Source organism: Rosa chinensis, chromosome 2, assembly GCF_002994745.2.
Source record: "Rosa chinensis cultivar Old Blush chromosome 2, RchiOBHm-V2, whole genome shotgun sequence".
NCBI lineage: Eukaryota > Viridiplantae > Streptophyta > Magnoliopsida > Rosales > Rosaceae > Rosa > Rosa chinensis.
This window is the reverse complement of record NC_037089.1, coordinates 12,371,582-12,390,894: the sequence shown is the minus strand read 5'-3', so window position 1 is coordinate 12,390,894 and position 19,313 is coordinate 12,371,582. Positions and strand designations below refer to the sequence as shown.

Sequence of the window (19,313 nt, the reverse complement as noted above, 5' to 3'; positions counted from 1 at the left end):
GCAGCAAATCCCATGACAATCGGAGGCCCGAAGGCCAGCCCGACGTCCGGGCGCCGCCGGACTAGAAGAGATTTGCAACCGGGAGGCCTTAGGGTTTAGGTGAGAGAGAAAAACCCTCTTTGGTAGAAGAATGATCTCTCAATAAAATTGTTTTATTGATCATGCTATAGAAGATTATAGGATTTCTCATAGCTAAAGTATTTGCAATTTAAATTGGATTCTCAAATAAAAAATATCAAAAAAATTAATTTCGTATTGAAATTTTTTTTTTTAAAAAATAAAATTTAATGAAAATTGAAGGTGGGTCTAGATTCTACACTATCAAATAGTGTTTTTTATTTTTATTTTTTATGTCAATACAAAAAGTTTGAAGAGAGGAAGACTTTCCTACACCTCCGCATTAGGGCAGACATACAACCTTAATCCTAAAGGACAGCTGGCAGCGGATATCAAACTTGAATTGATACTCAACTACAAACACATCTATACCAACTGAACCAACCATGTTTGTACTATCAAATAGTATTTATCACCTTGAATTTGGAGGTTTTTATTTTTTTTTTCACCGGAGAAAAAGTATGAACTTTTCAACAAATAGAATTGTGGGCCGATGTGTTAACGACATAGGTCTAACTAACTAAACTAATAATCTTAATATGTGACGGGCGTGGGTCTCTTATTCTAATATGAAGCGGGTCACAGCCCCAGAAAATCTGAAGCGTCTTCTTCACCTCGTCGCCGGTCACTGAGTCACTACAATGCTGACCCTGCGACGTCGTTTCACCTCGCCTTCTTCGTCTTCCTCACATCGCATTCTATCCGCACTAGCTACAGGTTCCTTCTCGTTCCCTCATATTTCCGATAATCCATGGCGGCCTCGCCGTTCATTCCCTCACAGAGCCTTCCGATTCTTCTCTTTTCAGTTCTCGTGTTAAACGCTCTTCCGGCCGCCTCGGTTTTGGCGCCGAGATCCAATTGCTACGTGACTACGTCTTCGATAACTCTAGCCGCCTCGTCGAGTTTGTATCCTTTCGGAAACGAAAATGAAATTATCCCAAAACTGAGTTGATCCAATCAAAAATGAGTTGTTGACCCGAACTATATATAAGCCCTCCGAATCCGCTTCGATTATAAAAAACCTAATCTCATCTCCGCGTCTCCGTATCTCTCAGAGCAAATTTTCATCGGCAGCTACAGGGCCTCCACTCCAAAATCTACCCTATCGGTGGTGACCTAATCACGGTCAGTGACTTTTTTATTTATTTTTCTATGTAATTTTGATGCCTTCTCAAAAAAGAAGAAGGTAATTTTGATGCGAAAGTAATAAATCTCTCCTAGGGTTTGAGTCCATGTTGTTAGTTATTGCGTTGAGTACCTCAAGATTTATATACTGATTTGTCTGGGTTGAAGAATTAGTACGTCAATTTGCGAACCATAGGAGATAAAACTGTATTAATTCATTTTGGTCGTGAAGTAAGTTTCAGTAAATACTATTGTAAAGTTCCGGCCTGTATCTGATGAACTAGATTGTATGGCTTTTTTTTTTTTTGTTGAAATGGGATTGTATGGCTTTTATGTTTATTTGATTTTCTTTTCTGGCAAGGTACTGTTTTACAATATCCATGGATGACCAGATTAGATCTGTATATTTGACGCTGCATTATCATTACACTAAAGGCGTAGGTGGGTTATTACATGAAATAAAAATTCGCAAAGATGGAAAAGTTATCACTAAATCTACAGAAGATAAGCCTGAACCCCCTTCAAGGAAGTTGTTTGATGAAACAGAACTCCCACGGGTTCCTTTCATTCGCTGTGAGAGAATGGCCTCCATGTTATACATATATGCAGGTCAACACGTCAGAGTAACAGAAGCTGGGGCAAAAGTAGGATATATTTTTGATGCAAAGGCACCTGGAGACTTGGTTAAATTCGATCCGCCTTATATATACGCGTCAGATCCAAAGATTATGGCAGCGCATGGCAGGCTTTATCATCTGGCATCTTTGTTAGCCGAAAAACCGTGGATGCCCATGCCCTTTGAGCTATATGATCCCACCACCAACTCTTGGGATCCTTTAACTCCTGCACCTAATTTTGCATTCCTCCCACAATCTTCACTAGCTTGCAGCAGGGAGTTAACTGGTTATGCTGTTTGGGCCAGCTGTATTTTGCTTTCATTATGGTACCCTTCCATGAACTTCAAACAAAAACATTTCGTACCAGTAGTTTTCAATGCAGAATTGGGAACATGGCATGAAGTAAAATTCGATCAAGAACAATGGATACAACGTTTTCCTTTCTTTGGGAAGGCCGCTGTTGTAGGGGACACTATATATGCCTTTGGTGCTGATAAGGGAAAGTTTATATCATTCTCTATTAAGAAGTCTGGTTCAGAGGAGGATGGTACTCTTATTTACTCTCTAACAACACCTTACGAGTTGGAAGGCTTGAAGATTATTCAAAGTGCAAAATATAGGTATTATTCTAGCATAACAGAGTGTTGGGCTCCTTTGGGTGACTTGGAGTTTTGTTTAGTCCAGACTATGGACTACTGGACTAATAGGTATCAACCTCTTTTTATCACCACGTTCAAAATCATCCATAAAGAAGGGAAGAATAGCCGTATTGAGACCATACATTCTACTCTCCAGTTTGTGAGTACTAAAGGTTATGGTCAATTCTGGATTACATTTGGCTACTGTCCGTAAGTAGTTTTTTTTTTTTGCCGTATAATTGCAGTTTTGTATGTTGGGATTATGATGTATGTCTTACGCACTTTAATATGCTTCTGTCTGTGTAATGCCTCAGAGATTATGAACCCAAAGAAGCCATGTTAACTACGACAAAGGTAGAATTATTTGTCTCTGTCTATATGAAATCATTTTGTTTTTGTAGTGCCCCTGGTTCCGAAGAATCAGTTCTCCATGTATGTCTGTTTACTCTTTAAGTCTGAGTTATAGTATGTGATCATATAAAATTGGACTTCACAGGACATCAGAAAAGAGAGAAACAGGATAAAGGACAGCTCTCAGGAGGTTGACTCTGACATTCAGTAAGTTGTTTATTCCCTATCATATCAATTTAAGTTTTTGTATATTCTTTGCAACTTTATGTGATGTCTGATTGTTTTATGATCATTGCTCCACATCTCAGACTTTTTGAACCAAAAGAAGAGAGTTCGACAAATGAGAAGGTAGAAATACGTACATGCGTATCAATGACAACTTTCTATTTTTGTAGTGCCTTTTTATCATACAATCGGTTGCCTGTGGCTGTTTTTATTTCTAAGTCTGAGGTTTCACAGGTTGACATCCAAAACGAGACGAGCACGGTAAAATGCAGCCCTTGCAAGGTCGAGTGCTTGAAGCTGTAAGTTGTTTCTTGTGCTTCCCTATAATCTCACTTTTTACGTGCTGGGATTAATCTATATCTTTTACGCAGCTTGATATAATTTCTGATTGTTTGTTGTCTCAGAGATTTTGAACTCGGAGGAGAGAGTGCAACTAAGATAAAGGTTCAATACTTGTGCCTTTAAGTTGTTTTATGTTGATTGTGCTTTTCAATCCAAAGAATAGATTGGCTTTGTCGGTATTTTCTAATTACTCAATTTGGGTTTTCAGGGGGAGACAAATGAGATAAAAAACAGCTCCGGCAAGGTTGACTCAAGCTCACGGTCAGTTATTCTCTATAGTTTCAATTTCTACAAGTTGGGATTTGCTATGTTTTGTAGGCTGGTTTAAGTGATTTCTGATTGTATGTTTTGAGGGATTTTGAACCCAGAGTTTGTGTGATTGACAGGAAAAAAGCGAGAAGCCTTAAAAGAAAGGTTAAACGCTCAGAGAAAAAGGTGAAGCACGTGTTTGATTTATTTGTTTCCTGGAATCAGTAGAATCTGTTTGTTTTTGAGGTATAGTTTCTGATGATAAGAATGGTTTTGACAGAGAACTAAAAGAGACTCCTACATTGTCTCTCTTGTCAAGCGTCAAGTGTCTACAGTTAAATCGTACGGAAGAAGAGCATACGTCCCCATTGTCTGTCTCATCATCCTTTTCATTGGTTTGCTCTATGGATTATTTTCTCTTCCAGAAAACCGGGAAGCCCTATTCTTTCTTGGGAAAGGGACAGGAATTTGAAGGCAGGCCTGCTAAAGTTTAGGTTGTGTTGCTTGAGAGTTTTTTTATCGGGAAGACTAATCAAAGCTAGTTTCAAGAACCTTGAAATTATTTTGCGTTCTTCAGTGTCTCATGAATTAAACTTACTCAGTTGTGGAGTCTATATATATATATATACCTTAAAAGTCCCACTTTTAAGCCATTCTTGCACATTTACTTCAGTTTCTACAGTTAAGAGTCTATTAAGACTCATATCATATGGAGGACAAGAATATGATCGTCCTGAATGTCCCTTGACCCAAGTCTCCCGTTTAGGGGTTGGGGTTTAGCGATATAATAGCCCAATAATGCTTGCTGTGACAATTCCACTATATAGAAAACTGAGACTGGGGGGAGTGTCAGCTACACCTTTATGATGCATGTGTAAATAAACTATTAATTAACGGACTAAAATTTTGTACATACCAGTGGATAATTTTTATTGTTAAATTGTTTTATGATCATGCTATAGAAGATTATGGGATTTCTCATAACTAACGTATTTGCAATTTAAATTGGATTCTCAAACAAAAAATATCAAAACCGAAAAATTAATTTCGTATTGAAAATTTAAAAAAAAAAATTAAAAAATTAAAATTTAGAGAAAATTGAAGGTGGTCTAGATTCTTCACTATCAAATAGTGTTTTATTATTATTTTTTTATTACAAAAAGTTTGAAGAGAGGAAGATTTTCCTACACCTCCGCGTTAGCGCAGATATAAAACCTCAATCCTGAAAAACAGTTGGCAGCGGATATCAAACTTAGATTGGTGCTCAACTACAAACACGCCCATACCAACTAAACCAACCATGTTGGTACTATCAAATAGTATTTATCATCTTGATTGAATTTGGAGGTTTTTATTTTTATTTTTATTTTTTCACCGGAGAAAACGTATGTACTTTTCAACAACAAATAGAATTGTGGACTGATGCTTTAACGACATAGGTCTAACTATCACACTTAATTAAACTAAACTAATAATATATTATACTAATATGAACCGGGTCACAGCCCCAGAAAATCTGAAGAGCCTTCTTCACCTCGTCAACTGAGTCACTAAAATGTTGACCCTGCGACGTTGTTTCACCTCGCCTCCTTCATCTTACTCGCATCGCATTCTGTCTGCACTAGCTACAGGTTTGTTCTCATTCCCTCATATTTCCGATAATCCACGACGACCTCGCCGTTCCTTCACTCACAGAGCCTTCCGATTCTTCTCTTTTCAGTTCTTGTGTTAAACGCTCTTCCGACTGCCTCGGTTTTGGCGCCGAGATCCAATTGCTACGTCTTCGATAACTCTAGCCGCCTCGTCAATTTTGTATCCTTTCAGAAATGATTGGTTTAGCTTAATAGTTAGTAATGCTTCTAAGTTTGGGATTTGATTTTGTTTCAAGTTGTTTTTCTCTTAAGTTGATGATCAGAGTAGCTAGATTGGACATCATTTTGAGCATGAGGGGAATATGTAGTGTAATAATTTTCCTCTGGAAGTTTGAATGTAATTATTAATGTAATCTAGAAGCAAAGAGGTGTGAATTGTACGTAGTTCGTTTCGATGCAGGATGCCGACTCGGTGGTTTGATTTTGCAAAGATGTGGAGACCAGATCACAAACGGTAGTCCATTACACTCGAAGTACTTTTTTTTATTTTCTTTCAATTTTATTTCATTGTTTTAGTGATTGTATTTACTAAGTACACATGAATATGAGACGTTGCGAAATGCTTCATGTACCAAAAGATCGCCCTTGTAGCTGGCCATAAAGATCAATTGAGTAGACATCTTTTGACAACGTCCTCCACCTACCATATTTTTCCTCAGTTACCCTCCCATCTATTCTAGCCTGGCAATTAGTCCCCACATGATCAAGCAAACCACAGAAGAGACAAAAGTGAGGCAAGTGTTCATACTCAAAGGTAATCTTGCTAACTGTGTATCAGTAGGATCCAACTGCAATCTGATCCCCTTCCTTAAGGGTTCCGAGAGTCGAAGCCTCACCCTCAAGCGTAGGAAACTCCCACTGCCATCTCCAGTAACATTTGGGTCCGTAAACACAAAACTCCCTATATTGCCACCAATTTTTCTTCCCATATTGTCAGTTAATAACGCAGGTGGCAAACCCTTTGCCCTAATCCAAAATTCCTGACTAGAAAGATCTGCTGAAAGTTAAGATCTGGAGGTTTTGTATTCTGAAGAAGGAGAGAGAAATGAAGCAGAAGACTAGAGAAAGCTAGAGGAAGAAGATAACGACTTTTTTCATTAAGGAAAACGTGCTTGAATGAATTACACAATGGCTAACATACTTGCTTTATATAATACCAGCAGTAACAGATTTAGTTTAAGGCCTAAGCTATGCTTAACCACTTTCAATTAGACACTTAGACTTAACCAACTTCTATAATCGACCTTTCTTGATTACCAATCACAATTGCACACTTGTCAGATGAGAGGGCTGCTGAGTCTGTTGACTTTGTTGACTTTGACTAGTCGTATTATATATCCTACATCCCCCCTCAACCTGATGTTGGGGACCAAGCATCAGGTTGCCACACAAATATTTGAACTGAGGAGAGTCAAGACCTTTAGTGAGAATATCAGCTAGCCGTTGCTTGGAGGGAACAAACTGCAGGGCCAGCTCTCCTCTAGACACCTTCTCCCAAGTGAAATGGATGTCAACTTCAACATGTTTAACCTTGGAGTTGTGAATGGGATTAGAGGCAAGGGCAAGTGCTGACACATTGTCACAATGAATGGTAGGAGTTGAAGGGAGTTGAAGATGATGATCATTGAGTAAGTGTCTCAACCATAGTACCTCAGAAGCAGTGTCAGCCATGGCCTTGTACTCAGCCTCAGTAGAAGACCTAGACACTGAGGTTTGCTTTCTGGAACACCAGGAAACTGGACAACTGCCAAGGAAGATAACAAATCCAGTTGTGCTTCTTCTGTCATTAGGGTCACCAGCCCAATCTGAGTCGGTGTATGCCTTGAGTTCAAGAGGAGCTGCCCTGAAGGTGATACCATAATCCAAAGTGCCCTTGATGTATCTTAAAATCCTCTTCACCGCAAGAAAATGGGCACCTGTGGGAGATTGCATAAACTGGCAAACTGAATTGACACTATATGCAATATCAGGTCTTGTGAAAGTCAAGTATTGTAAGCATCCAACAATACTTCTGTACGTTTTGACATCAGTGAAAGGAGCACCTTCATCTTTTAGCAGCTTGGAGTAAGGTAAGCATGGAGTGATGCTGGCATTGCAGTCAGCCATACCTGCCTTGTGCAGAATATCAGTTGCATACTTTGTTTGGGAAATGAAGAGACCATGAGGAAGATATGTGATCTGTAATCCCAAAAAATAGTGTAGCAATCCTAAATCCTTCATGTCAAACTCTTCCTGGAGTGCATCTTTGACATTTTGAACAGCTGAAGGACTAGTACCAGTGAGAATAATGTTATCAACATATAGAAGAAGATAAACCTGAGTGGTGCCAAGGTCTTGTATGAATAGTGAAGGATCAACAATGGATGATTTAAATCCAATCTTTGGTAGAAAAGATGTAAATCTCTCATTCCAGGCCATTGGGGCTTGTTTGAGACCATATAATGACTTTTGAAGTTTGCAGACATGACTTGGGAATTGTGGATCCTCGAAGCCAGGAGGTTGAGACATGTAAACTTCCTCCTTCAATATGTCATGCAAAAATGCATTTTTCACATCAAGTTGATGAAGTTTCCAATTGAACTGAGCTGCCATGGCCAAAACTAGTCGCACAGTGGTATGTCTAACAACAGGACTAAATGTCTCTCATAATCAATGCCCTCTTCTTGGCTAAAGCCCCTAGCCACCAACCTTGCCTTTTGTCTTGCAATAGAGCCATCAGAGTGTCTTTTGACCTTAAAAATCCACTTGCAACTGACCAAGTTTTTGTCAGGTTGAGGTGGCACCAAAATCCATGTTCCTTGCTTGGCTAGGGCGTCAAACTCCTCCTGCATAGCATTTTTCCAAACTGGAATTTGTAGTGCCTTCTTGTATGAGCTAGGTTCAGTATCATCAGGATCAGCAGAGATGGTAGCAGTAAAAGCCTTCTTTTTAAAAATCCCATTCTTGGTCCTAGTAGTCATGTTATGAACATTAGAGAACACAGAAGTGGTAGTAGACTGAGGTTGAAAATTAGAAACTAGTACATCAGTTGCAGCAGAGGGAGGATCCAGAATGATCTGAATATATGAGATGGGAATATAGGTCTCCCCTGGCTGAAGATTAAAGCCTGCAGATGAGCTAGGAATATCCAGTAAGGCAGCAGGAGCTGATTGAGCAACAATTGATGTGTCCGGAGGCAATTGTGCAGATGGAGGTGATGAGGAAACCGTGTTGAATGCAGGAATAGGAGAAGGCTGCTGATGAGTTGAACTTTTTGTTCCAGAGGCATGTTGGAGGACAAGTGAGGCTAGGTGTTGTTGAGATGATGTTGTGAGATCCTGAATTTTGAAGTTGGTCAAATTTTATTTTTTAGTTTAGAAGTAGAAAGTAGAGGTCGCCACAAGTTCGCAGCATTTTTCGGTGAATTTTTCGGGTTCCCGAGCTATTTTTAAGGAATTTTTGAAGTTTGGATGTAAAGCAAATTAGGTGGTGATGTGGCGACTCACTATTGGTCGATAGGCTGACTTGGAGACCAAGTAGCAGCAGCCAAACGTGTCTTGCATGTGCAAGATCAGTTTGACACATGTCAAGTGGTGGCACTATGTTTGTTATATGCCTGACAAATGACATAAGCATGATGATGGATGATTTTGGTTTGGACAAGTGGCATATTCCTATTGGTGTTCTTTCCCTATATATAGGATTCAGCCATTTCTTCTTCCGTACCCATTTCTTCGGAGAGAGCTTGTCTCTCTTACTTCTCTCTCCTCATTTTCTCTCTCTAAAACTTTGGCGGATCATAACTTTTGATCCGTAACTCTGATTCAAGATCCGCGAAAGGCTACGGATTCGTCTTGTTGTCCTCTTCCTATCCATAGAGGTTTGAGTTAGATCCAATGGTGATTCCTAGAAGGCAAGTTTTAGGAGGCTCGGTTAACGATTGTTATTCTACGAGGCGATTCGTATTATCGAGGTGAGTGGGTTTGTGTAATATGTTTCAAATATTCTTATTTTCTACAAAAATGGTGGAAAAGCATGATTTTACCTATTTATGAAATTTCTCTCTATTTTCAAGTGAAGCATGTCTATTTGCGAAATATGCGGAGTTTATATATATTATGTGCTAGAGGTGGCAAACGGGCCACTAAGCACGAGCACGGCACGGGCCCGGCACGCTTAAAAGAGGCCCGGCACTGTCCAAGCCCGTTAGTGGCCCGGCACGACCCGAGCACGTTAGAATAACGGGTCGGGCTGGGCCTAAGAATATTGGCCCGGCCCTGCCCTAGCCCGTAATGGGCCCGGCATGGCCCGAGCACGACATATTGTGGGCCGGCCCGTTACAAACACAAAATTTCATTTTGTTTTTAAAAATATTAAAAAACTACAATGATGAGATTTGAATATGAGACATTTTTATTTAAAATCTCATGACAATTCCACCAATCTTTCTTTTATATTGTCAAAATAATGAAACAAAACATTATATCCTCGTTTTGACATAAGCATTTTTTCTAAATATTAAATATATGTTTATTAATAAAGACTAATCTCATAATAATACAACTATAGAATGAAGGAAAGAATAATAGATACTAAATCTTCATTATATTAATAAAGATTAATCTCACAATAATATACTAAAAAAATATTTTTTGATTTTTTTTTTCTTTCTTTCTTATAGTGGAATATAAAAAATTACTAGAAATCTAATCTTAAAAAGCTAAGATTAAGAAAAACGTTGTATAACTTAATTTATTTTAATTTTCTAAATAGTTAAATAAAATTAATTTTTATTTGTTCAAATTAAGATTTTAAAATCGTGCTTTATAGTGGGTAGGCACGAGCACGGCTCGTTATTGACCCGGCATGATATGGGCTCGGGCCGGGCTTAATGTTTAAGTAAATGGGCCGGCACGAGTCCGGCACGATAATAAATGGGTCGGCCCAAGCACAGCACGAAGCACGACTATGCCCGCTTAAAATGGGCCGGGCCGGCCCGTTTGCCACCTCTAATGTGCTGGATCCATTGTTTGACTAGTCATGGAACATGAGAACTTCTTGATTGATTATGTCAAAGTAAGGATGTGTCACACGGTGGTATAGGGCTAGAGAAGGCCATTAGGGTGCCCGTGGTGGTCACTAAATTGAAGGATAATCAATAAGAAGGGATGATGCGATGTGATGAATTGTTATGCATTGATGTGTATACGATATACTACTTTCTAGCGTGTGTAAAATGACATGGCTTTACTGGCATATTACATGATCTACTCACTGAGCGCGTGGTTTTGCTCACCCACCCATCTTTAATGCCTTTTGCAGAGAAGTACTTAGGTTTTGACGAGCCGAAGTGGGTTGGACGATCCTAGAAGGAAGAACCTAGAAGGAAGAGCTTATTTACATTCTGCTTTGTAACACTCACACCTCAGATTCGGGGTCAGGTGCTTAAAATTCATCGACGCTCGAGTCCGGGGTGTGACAGATGTACTACTGATTGATTGGGATCTCAAAGGATGTTTGAGTAAAAATGGAATTGAGGGAATAGGACTTGAGGGTATAGGGCTAGAAGGATGAGATGATGAAGATGTACTGCTAAGAGAAGGATAGGGAAAAGAATGTTCATGAAAAATAACATGTCTAGAAATGATAAACTTAGAAGTGGACACATTGAAGCAGATAAAGCCCTTGTACCCTGGTGCATACCCCAAAAATATACACTTAACAGTTTTGACTTGAAACTTGTTAGAGTTATAAGGCTTTATGAGTGGAAAACAAGCACATCCAAAGACTCTAAGAGAATCAAGACAGGGAGGTTTTGAATGAAGAAGTTCAAATGGAGAAGACATGTTCAAATTGAGTGATGGCATTCTGTTGATAAGAAACACTGAAGCAGCACATGCATGAAACCAGAATTTTGGAGGCAGCAGAGATTGATGAAGTAGGGTGAGAGCAGTTTCAATTATATGCCTATTTTTCCTTTCTACAAGGCCATTTTGTTGAGGTGTGTAAGGACATGACTTTTGGTGGACAATGCCATTTTTGACAAGATCAGATTGAAACTTATGACCTATGTATTCACCACCACCATCTGTTTGCAGAATCTTAATAGATGCAGAGAACTGATTTGACACAAAGGAATGAAAAGCAGTGAACAAAGAAGAAACTTCTATTTTATTATGTAAAGGTAAAGGGAAGATCCAGCAAAATCTGGTACAATCATCAATGAAGGTAAGATAGTATTTGAACCCTTCTATTGAAATATGTGGGGATGGACCCCATACATCAGAATGAATAGTATGAAAGGGAACAGTAGATCTAGTGCTAGAGTGAGGGAAAGGTAGTTTTGTAAATTTTCCAGCTAAGCATGATTCACACAAAGCTGAAGAGATATCAGGTACAGAGCTAATATTTGATTTATCTAACATAGAAGAAGTAATCTTGTTGGAAGGATGGCCTAATCTCCTGTGCTAAAGGGAATGTGAGATCTTGTAGCCAAGATAAGTTGTAGGTGAAGCTGAGGAAGGAGTGAAAAGAGATCTAGAAAGGGTGACTGGAATGGGATATAAGCCATTGTCATTGAGACCTTGAAACAGCACCCTGCCTGTCACCTTGTCCTGTATAAAGAAAGAAAACTCATCAAAAATCATCCTGCAATTATTGTCTTTACATAATTGATACACAGATAGCAAGTGAGCTGCAAGTTTGGGAACATGGAGAATTTTCTTCAAAGCTAGAACAACATTTTTATTGAGGAAAATGGAACCATTGCCAATGTGTTTGATGGTTAAACTTGAACCATTGCTAATCTGGACTTGATCTCCATCAGTATAAGATGTCACATTGTTGAGGGTGTGAATATCTTAAGTCATGTGAGAGGAAGCTCCAGAATCGGTTATCCAGACTTCATGGTTAGGAGATGCAGAAGTGTGCTGAATGGATGCAGTCATGGATGGTTGTCTGTTGGCCTTGAAGTGAAGCAAAGGACTATCTCTGATTACAATCTGCTGCAAAGTGGCTAGTCAAACCACATAGTTGACACTCAAGAATAGAAGAAGAGGTGTCAGAGCCATTGATCTTGCCAAGATGCCAAAAAGTTTGAGCAGAATGTCCTTGTTTTCGACAGATTTGGCAAACTATTCTAGGCCGGAAGCCATTGTAACCATTGTTGTAGCCCTGCATTGGCTTGAAGCCAAATTGCTTGTTGCCAAAACCACCAGTGTTGTAGCTAGTCTGTGACCCTTTGTGAAAACTAGAACCAACATTGTTGTTATTCCAATTAGGCCTAAAACCACCAGAGTTGCCATTTCTGTTGTTGTAACCATTGCGACCTCCATAGTTGGTGCCAAAACGTCTGTGTGAACCATTTCTTGGACCATTGTGAAAAGCAGCAAATCCATTGTGACCAACAGGAGTTGGCAAAAGTCCCTTAGACTCAGCAAAAGATGAGTTCTGGGCAACCATAGCACTCATAGATGTCAAAGAGAGAGATTGCATCTTGGTTTCACACTCAATTTCAGATTCAGCAGCAAGTAAAAGAGATCTAAGCTCAGTCATAGAGATAGGAGCATGCTTAGCCTTAATCATCATTCTCACAGTACTAAACTCAGAGGGTAATCCTTTCAAGATTAGAATCATAACATCTTCATCAGCAATTTTGACACCAATGGCAGACAATTGATCCCTTGCAGTTTTCACTCTAAGCAGGTACTTATCAACGCTATAAGAACCGTTTTCAATTGATTGCAGGTTGGACTTCAATTGCACAACATTAGACCTAGAGACAGTAGCATATCGATACTTGAGAGTAAACCATACCTCGAGGGCAGTAGAGCAACCAACCACATGGGAGAGAGCTTCAGAACAAAGCGTAGCAGTGATGAGGGAAATGAGACTGCAATCTTGCTCAAGCCAGTCTTCATATTCTTCAGAGGAAGTCTGAGAGAGTTGGCCATCATCAGAAATAGAGTATTGAGAAGGACAAGGGTGAGTGCCATCCACAAATTTGAACAAGCCATGACCCGAAGCAGAGAGTACGTCTGGAAGTGCCATGTAGGGTAATTGCTATCATCGAGCCTCACAGAAATGATACTAGACAGATTAGCAAGAAGAGAAATCGTAGTAGCCACCATTGTTGTAGAAAGAAGAAAGCTTGAATCTTGAAGAAGAAGAAAGCTTGAATCTTGGAATAAAAATTGAAGAGATCGAAGAAGAAGAAGATCAGAGACTCAGAAAGGAACATCCATGGCTCTTGATACCATGCTGAAAGTTAAGATCTGGAGGTTTTGTATTCTGAAGAAGGAGAGAGAAATGAAGCAGAAGACTAGAGAAAGCTAAAGGAAGAAGATAATGACTTTTTTCATTAAGGAAAACGTGCTTGAATGAATTACACAATGGCTAACATACTTGCTTTATATAATACCAGCAGTAACAGATTTAGTTTAAGGCTTAAGCTATGCTTAACCACTTTCAGTTAGACTTAACCAACTTCTATAATCGACCTTTCTTGATTACTAATCACAATTGCACACTTGTTAGATGAGAGGGTTGTTGAGTCTGTTGACTTTGACTAGTCGTATTATATATCCTACAAGATCAACTATTCCCGGATCAATCAAGCCATTTGTAGGTACCAACGCCAGCAGTGAATTATTGAAAGACCAAGGACTTCCTTATAGAACTCGGAGTTGATCTCCCTCCCACTAGAATGAAAACACAAACCTCTCCGAACTCTCCCACTCCAGTATGGAAAAATCCTCCTTTGTCAACCAAATCTTCCTGATAATACGCCTGAAAGAATCCACGTTTATCTTCTTATTGGTAAGAACTTTCCCCATGAGCCAGAATCTCTCAGCAATCAAAGACTTTGGATCATCCAACGTTATCACTTCCAATTCTTCATCCTCCTGAATGGCAAGACGACGGGAGAAATCCCCAACAACCTCCTCCATTCTCAACAAAACTGTCTCAATCACTAACCACATCCTCTGCTAAACGTAAAGAAATCCCCACATGCACCGTGACTGATCGGAAAATCTATGTTAAAATAGAGCGGTGGCACTCAAAGTCATACCGCGACAAACCCAATTCACTCCCACCCTAACTCCGAAAGAGAAGGGACTTATTTTACTTGTATTGAAAATTTGACAAAAAAAATTAGAAAATTAAAATTTAGTGAAAATTGAAGGTTGTCTAGATTCTACACCTCCGCGTTTTAGTATTTTTTATTTTTGAAGAGAGGAAGACTTTCCTACACCTCCGCGTTAGGGCAGACATACAACCTCAATCCTGAAGAACGGCTGGCAGAGGAGATCAAATTTGGATTGGTGCTCAACTACAAACACGCCCATACCAACTGAACCAATCATGTTGGTACTATCAAATAGTATTTATCATCTTGAATTTGGAGATTTTTATTTTTTAATTTTTTTTCTTCACCAGAGAAAAAGTAAATAGAATTGTGGACTGATGTGTTAACGACATAGGTCTAACGTTCTAATACTGTAATCACACTCAATTAAACTAATAACTAGACTCCAAACGATAATTACGTGGGCAGTTATTCCACAGAATGTGGAGAAAATTGCTGCACATATTTTGTTTTTTATTTTTGATTTTTTTTTGTTAAATTTCTTTTGTTTTTCTTTTATTTATAAATTGACCATTTTGTCTTTCTCAAATATTTCAGTTCAAATGTTTTTAGATATTTGATGGATATTTTGGTAAAATTATTCTGTTTTGGCTGACAAACTCTCTTTCTCGTAATAATAGTATAGATATATTACTGTTCTAATATGTGACGGGCGTGGGTACTGCACCCCAAGAAAATCTGAAGCGCCTTCTTCACCTCGTCGCGGGTCACCGAGTCACTACAATGCTGACCCTGCGACGTCGTTTCACCTCGCCTTCTTCGTCTTCCTCACATCGCATTTTGTCCGCACTAGCTACAGGTTCCTTCTCGTTCCCTCATGTTTCCGATAATCCATGGCGGCCTCGCCGTTCCTTCACTCACAGAGCCTTCCGATTCTTCTCTTTTTAGTTCTCGTGTTAAACGCTCTTCCGACCGTCTCGGTTTTGGCGCCGAGATCCAATTGCTACGTCTTCAATAACTCTAGCCGCCTCATCGATTTTGTATCCTTTTGGAAACGAAAATGAAATGATCCCAAAACTGAGTTGATCCAATCAAAAATGAGTTGTTGACCCGAACTATATATAAGCCTCCGAATCCGCTTCGATTATAAAAATCTAATCTCATCTCCGCATCTCTCGGAGCTAATTTTCATCGGCAGCTATCGGTGGTGACCCAATCAAGGTCAGTGACTTTTTTATTTATTTTTCTGTGTAATTTTGATGCCTTCTCAAAAAAAAAGAAGGTAATTTTGATGCGAAAGTAATAAATCTCTCCTAGGGTTTGCGTTCATGTTTTTTTTGTTTTGTTTTTGAAATGCGATTGTATGGCTTTTATGTGTACTTGATTTTTTTTCTTTTCCTTTCTGGCTAGGTACTGTTTTACAATATCCATGGATGACCAGATTAGATCTGTATATTTGACGCTGCATTATTCTGACACTAACGGCGTAGGTGGGTTATTACATGAAATACAAATTCGCAAAGATGGAAAAGTTATCACTAAATCTACAGAAGATAAGCCTGAACCCCCTTCAAGGAAGTTGTTTGATGAAACAGAAATATCATGGGTTCCTTTAGTGTTCTGTGAGAGAATTGCCTCCAAGTTATACATACTTGCAGGTGAACGATACAGAGCAGCAGAAGCTGGGGCAAAAGTAGCATATATTTTCGATCCAAAGGCATCTGGAGACTTAGTTAAATTCAATCGGCCTTATATATTCGCGACATTTCCAAATATTATTGCAGCGCATGGCAGGCTTTATCATCTGGCAACTTTGTTAGCCCACAAACCGTGTGTGCCCATGCCCTTTGAGCTATATGATCCCACCACCAACTCTTGGGATCCTTTAACTCCTGTACCTCATTTTGCATTCATCCCACAATCTTCACTAGCTCGCAGGGAGTTGACTGGTTATGCTGTTTGGGGCAGCTGTATTTTGCTTTCATTATGGTACCCTTCCATGAAGTTCAAACCAGCACATTTCGTACCAGTAGTTTTCAATGCAGAATTGGGAACATGGCATCAAGTCAATTTCAATCAAAAACAACGGATACAACGTTTTCCTTTCCGTGGGAAGGCCGCTGTTGTAGGGGACACTATATATGCCTTTGGTGTTAATCAGGGAAAGTTTATATCATTCTCTATTAAGAAGTCTGGTTCAGAGGAGGATGGTACTCTGATTTACTCTCTAACAACACCTTACGAGTTGGAAGGCTTGAAGATTATTCAAAGTGCAAAATATAGGTATTATTCTAGCATAACAGAGTGTTGGGCTCCTTTGGGTTACTTGGATTTTTGTTTAGTCCAGACTATGAGCTATGGGGCTAATAGGTATCAACCTCTTTTTATCACCACGTTCAAAATCATCCATAAAGAAGGGTGGAAGAGCCATATTGAGACTATACATTCTACTCTCCAGTTTGTGAGCTCTAAAGGTTATGGTCAATTCTGGATTATATTTGGCTACCGTCCATAAGTAGTTTCTTTTTTTTTGGTCAATGACATCTTTCTATTTCTGTAGTGCCTTTTCCTGTATAATTGCTGTTCTATATGTTGGGATTATGATGTATGTCTTACGCACTTTAATCTGCTTCTGTCTGTGCAATGCCTCAGAGATTATGAACCCAAAGAAGCCATGTTAACTACGACAAAGGTAGAATTATTTGTCTGTCTATATGAAATCATTTTGTTTTTGTAGTGCCCCTGGTTCCGAAGAATCAGTTCTCCATGTATATGTCTGTTTACTCTTTTAAGTCTCAGTTATAGCATGTGTGCATATAAAGTTGGACTTCACAGGGCATCCAACAAGAGAGAAACAGGATAAAGGACAGCTCTCAGGAGGTTGACTGTGACATTCTGTAAGTTTATTCCCTATCATATGAATTTCAGTTTTTGTATGTTGGAGATCGATTATCATCTTCTTTGCAACTTTATTATGATTTCCGATTGTTTTATGATCATTGCTCCACATCTCAGACTTTTTGAACCAAAAGAAGAGAGTTTGACAAATGAGAAGGTAGAAATACGTACATGCGTATCAATGATCTTTCTATTTCGATTCTGTAGTGCCTTTTTATCAAACAATCAGTTGCCTGTGGCTGTTTTTATTTCTAAGTCTGAGGTTGCACAGGTTGACATCCAAAACGAGACGAGCACGGTAAAATGCAGCCCTTGCAAGGTTAAGTGCTCGAAGCTGTAAGTTGTTTCTTGTGCTTCCCTAAAATCTCACGTTTTAGGTGTTGGGATTATTCTGTTTTTTACGCAGCTTGATATGATTTCTGATTTTTGTTGTCTCAGAGATTTTGAACTCGGAGGAGAGAGTGCGACTAAGATAAAGGTTCAATACTTGTGCCTTTGAGAAGTTTTATGTTCGTAGAGCTTTTCAATCCAAAGAATCGATTGGCTTTGTCGGTATTTTCTAATGACTGAATTTGGGTTTTCAGGGGGAGACAAATGAGACAATAAACAGCCCCGGCAAGGTTGACTCAAACTCACGGTTAGTTGTTCTCTATAGTTTCAATTTCTACATGTTGGGATTTGCTATGTTCTGTAGACTGGTTTAAGTGATTTCTGGTTGTATGTTTTAGGGATTTTGAACCCAAAGAGAGTGTGATTAACAGTAAAAAAGCGAGAAGCCTTAAGAGAAAGGTTAAACGCTTAGAGAAAAAGGTGAAGCACATGTGTTTGATTTATTTGTTTCCTAGAATCAGTAGAATCTGTTTGTTTTTGAGGTATAGTTTCTGATGATAAGAATGGTTTCACAGAGAACTAAAGGAGCCTCCTACATTTTCTCCCTTGTCAAACATCAGGTATCTACATCGAAATTGTACGGAAGAGGCAGAACATACGTCCCCATTGCTAGTCTCATCATCCTTTTCATTGGTTTGCTCTATGGATTCTTTTTTCTTCCAGAAACTCGTGAAGCGCGTTTCCTTCTTGGAAAAGGATTAGGAATTTGAAGGCAGGCCTGCTAAAGTTTAGCTTGGAGTGGTTGGGAGTTTTTGATCAGGAAGACTAATCGAAGCTAGTTTCAAGAACCTTGAAATAATTTTGCGTTCTTCAGTGTCTTATTAATTAAACTTACTCAACTGCGGAGGGTTGAGTCTATATAATTAAAAGTCCCACTAAGCCATTTTAGCACATTTATGTTTTCAACGAAGTTGCATTACTTCAGTTTCTTCTTATACCAATAATTGTTAAAAGAGTCTGTTTAGACTATTCCATATTTCCATATATGATCGTCCCTGAATGACCCTTGACCCAAGTCATCGCACATGTTTAGGGATTGGGGTTTAGCATAATATAATAAAAGGTACAGATACTATCTAATAGCCTAATAAAGCACTCTGTGACAATTCTAATATATAGAGAACCGAGTCTGTCCCTCCAGCTACACCTTTATGATGCTTATGTAAATAAACTATTAACGGACTAAAATTTTAAACATACCAGTGGATAATATTTAACAATAAAATTGTTTTATTGATCATGCTATAGAAGATTATGGGATTTCTCATAACTAACGTATTTGCAATTTGAATTGGATTCTCAAACAAAAAATATCAAAACCAAATAATTAATTTCGTATTAAAAATTAAAAAAAATAATTAGAAAATTAGAATTTAGTGAAAATTGGACTCTACACTATGAAATAGTTTTATTATTATTATTTTCGTATTACAAAAAGTTTGAAGAGAGACACTATCTTATTGGGCAGACATCTATAGCTCAATCTTGAAGAATAGCCGGCAGCGAAGATCAAACTTGGTTTGATGCTCAACTACAAATACACTCGTGCCAACTAAATCAACCGTGTTGATACTATCAAATAGTATTTATCATCTTGAATTCGGAGGTTTTTATTTTTTATAATTTTTTTCACTTGAGAAAA

The 19,313-nt window shown here is 38.7% G+C and overlaps 2 protein-coding genes across 7 annotated transcripts; both read left to right on the top strand.

Moving 5' to 3' along the window:
* The first annotated feature begins 687 nt into the window (after positions 1-687).
* LOC112186951 lies at positions 688-18,564 on the top strand. 4 transcript variants are annotated; one of them, XM_024325529.2, is made up of 11 exons: positions 688-1,228; positions 15,591-15,604; positions 15,794-16,894; positions 17,036-17,075; positions 17,219-17,280; positions 17,399-17,438; positions 17,553-17,617; positions 17,720-17,759; positions 17,866-17,918; positions 18,010-18,091; positions 18,187-18,564. In XM_024325529.2, exons 3-11 carry the CDS (start codon positions 15,813-15,815, stop codon positions 18,379-18,381), a joined length of 1,659 nt encoding a protein of 552 aa, XP_024181297.1. In that variant the 5' UTR covers positions 688-1,228; positions 15,591-15,604; positions 15,794-15,812; the 3' UTR covers positions 18,382-18,564. The 4 variants fall into 4 exon arrangements, with proteins under 4 accessions (XP_024181297.1, XP_040370236.1, XP_040370233.1 ...); XM_040514300.1 differs by lacking the exon at positions 688-1,228 and adding an exon at positions 15,084-15,242 and having other exon boundaries at positions 15,332-15,604; XM_040514302.1 differs by lacking the exon at positions 688-1,228 and having other exon boundaries at positions 15,082-15,604; positions 15,794-16,666.
* Positions 1,102-4,335, top strand: LOC112186952. 3 transcript variants are annotated; one of them, XM_040514304.1, is made up of 10 exons: positions 1,102-1,242; positions 1,604-2,707; positions 2,812-2,851; positions 2,994-3,055; positions 3,157-3,196; positions 3,308-3,372; positions 3,478-3,517; positions 3,624-3,676; positions 3,784-3,850; positions 3,945-4,335. In XM_040514304.1, the coding sequence occupies exons 2-10, from the start codon at positions 1,623-1,625 to the stop codon at positions 4,134-4,136; spliced, it is 1,644 nt and encodes a 547-aa protein (XP_040370238.1). In that variant the 5' UTR covers positions 1,102-1,242; positions 1,604-1,622; the 3' UTR covers positions 4,137-4,335. The 3 variants fall into 3 exon arrangements, with proteins under 3 accessions (XP_040370238.1, XP_040370237.1, XP_024181298.1); XM_040514303.1 differs by having other exon boundaries at positions 3,769-3,850; XM_024325530.2 differs by having other exon boundaries at positions 3,802-3,850; positions 3,945-4,334.
* Positions 18,565-19,313: the final 749 nt, after the last annotated feature.

What these genes read in the sequence shown, in the direction of transcription:
- LOC112186952 (XM_040514303.1), top strand. Translation starts at nt 1,623, where the DNA reads ATGGATGACCAGATTAGATCTGTATATTTGACGCTGCATTATCATTAC. An exon ending in GAGGTTGACTCTGACATTCA is followed by an intron (nt 3,056 to 3,156) that starts GTAAGTTGTTTA and finishes TCCACATCTCAG; the next exon opens with ACTTTTTGAACCAAAAGAAG. An exon ending in TTAAACGCTCAGAGAAAAAG is followed by an intron (nt 3,851 to 3,944) that starts GTGAAGCACGTG and finishes TGGTTTTGACAG; the next exon opens with AGAACTAAAAGAGACTCCTA.
- LOC112186951 (XM_024325529.2), top strand. Translation starts at nt 15,813, where the DNA reads ATGGATGACCAGATTAGATCTGTATATTTGACGCTGCATTATTCTGAC. An exon ending in AGAGTGCGACTAAGATAAAG is followed by an intron (nt 17,760 to 17,865) that starts GTTCAATACTTG and finishes TTGGGTTTTCAG; the next exon opens with GGGGAGACAAATGAGACAAT. An exon ending in AAGGTTGACTCAAACTCACG is followed by an intron (nt 17,919 to 18,009) that starts GTTAGTTGTTCT and finishes TGTATGTTTTAG; the next exon opens with GGATTTTGAACCCAAAGAGA.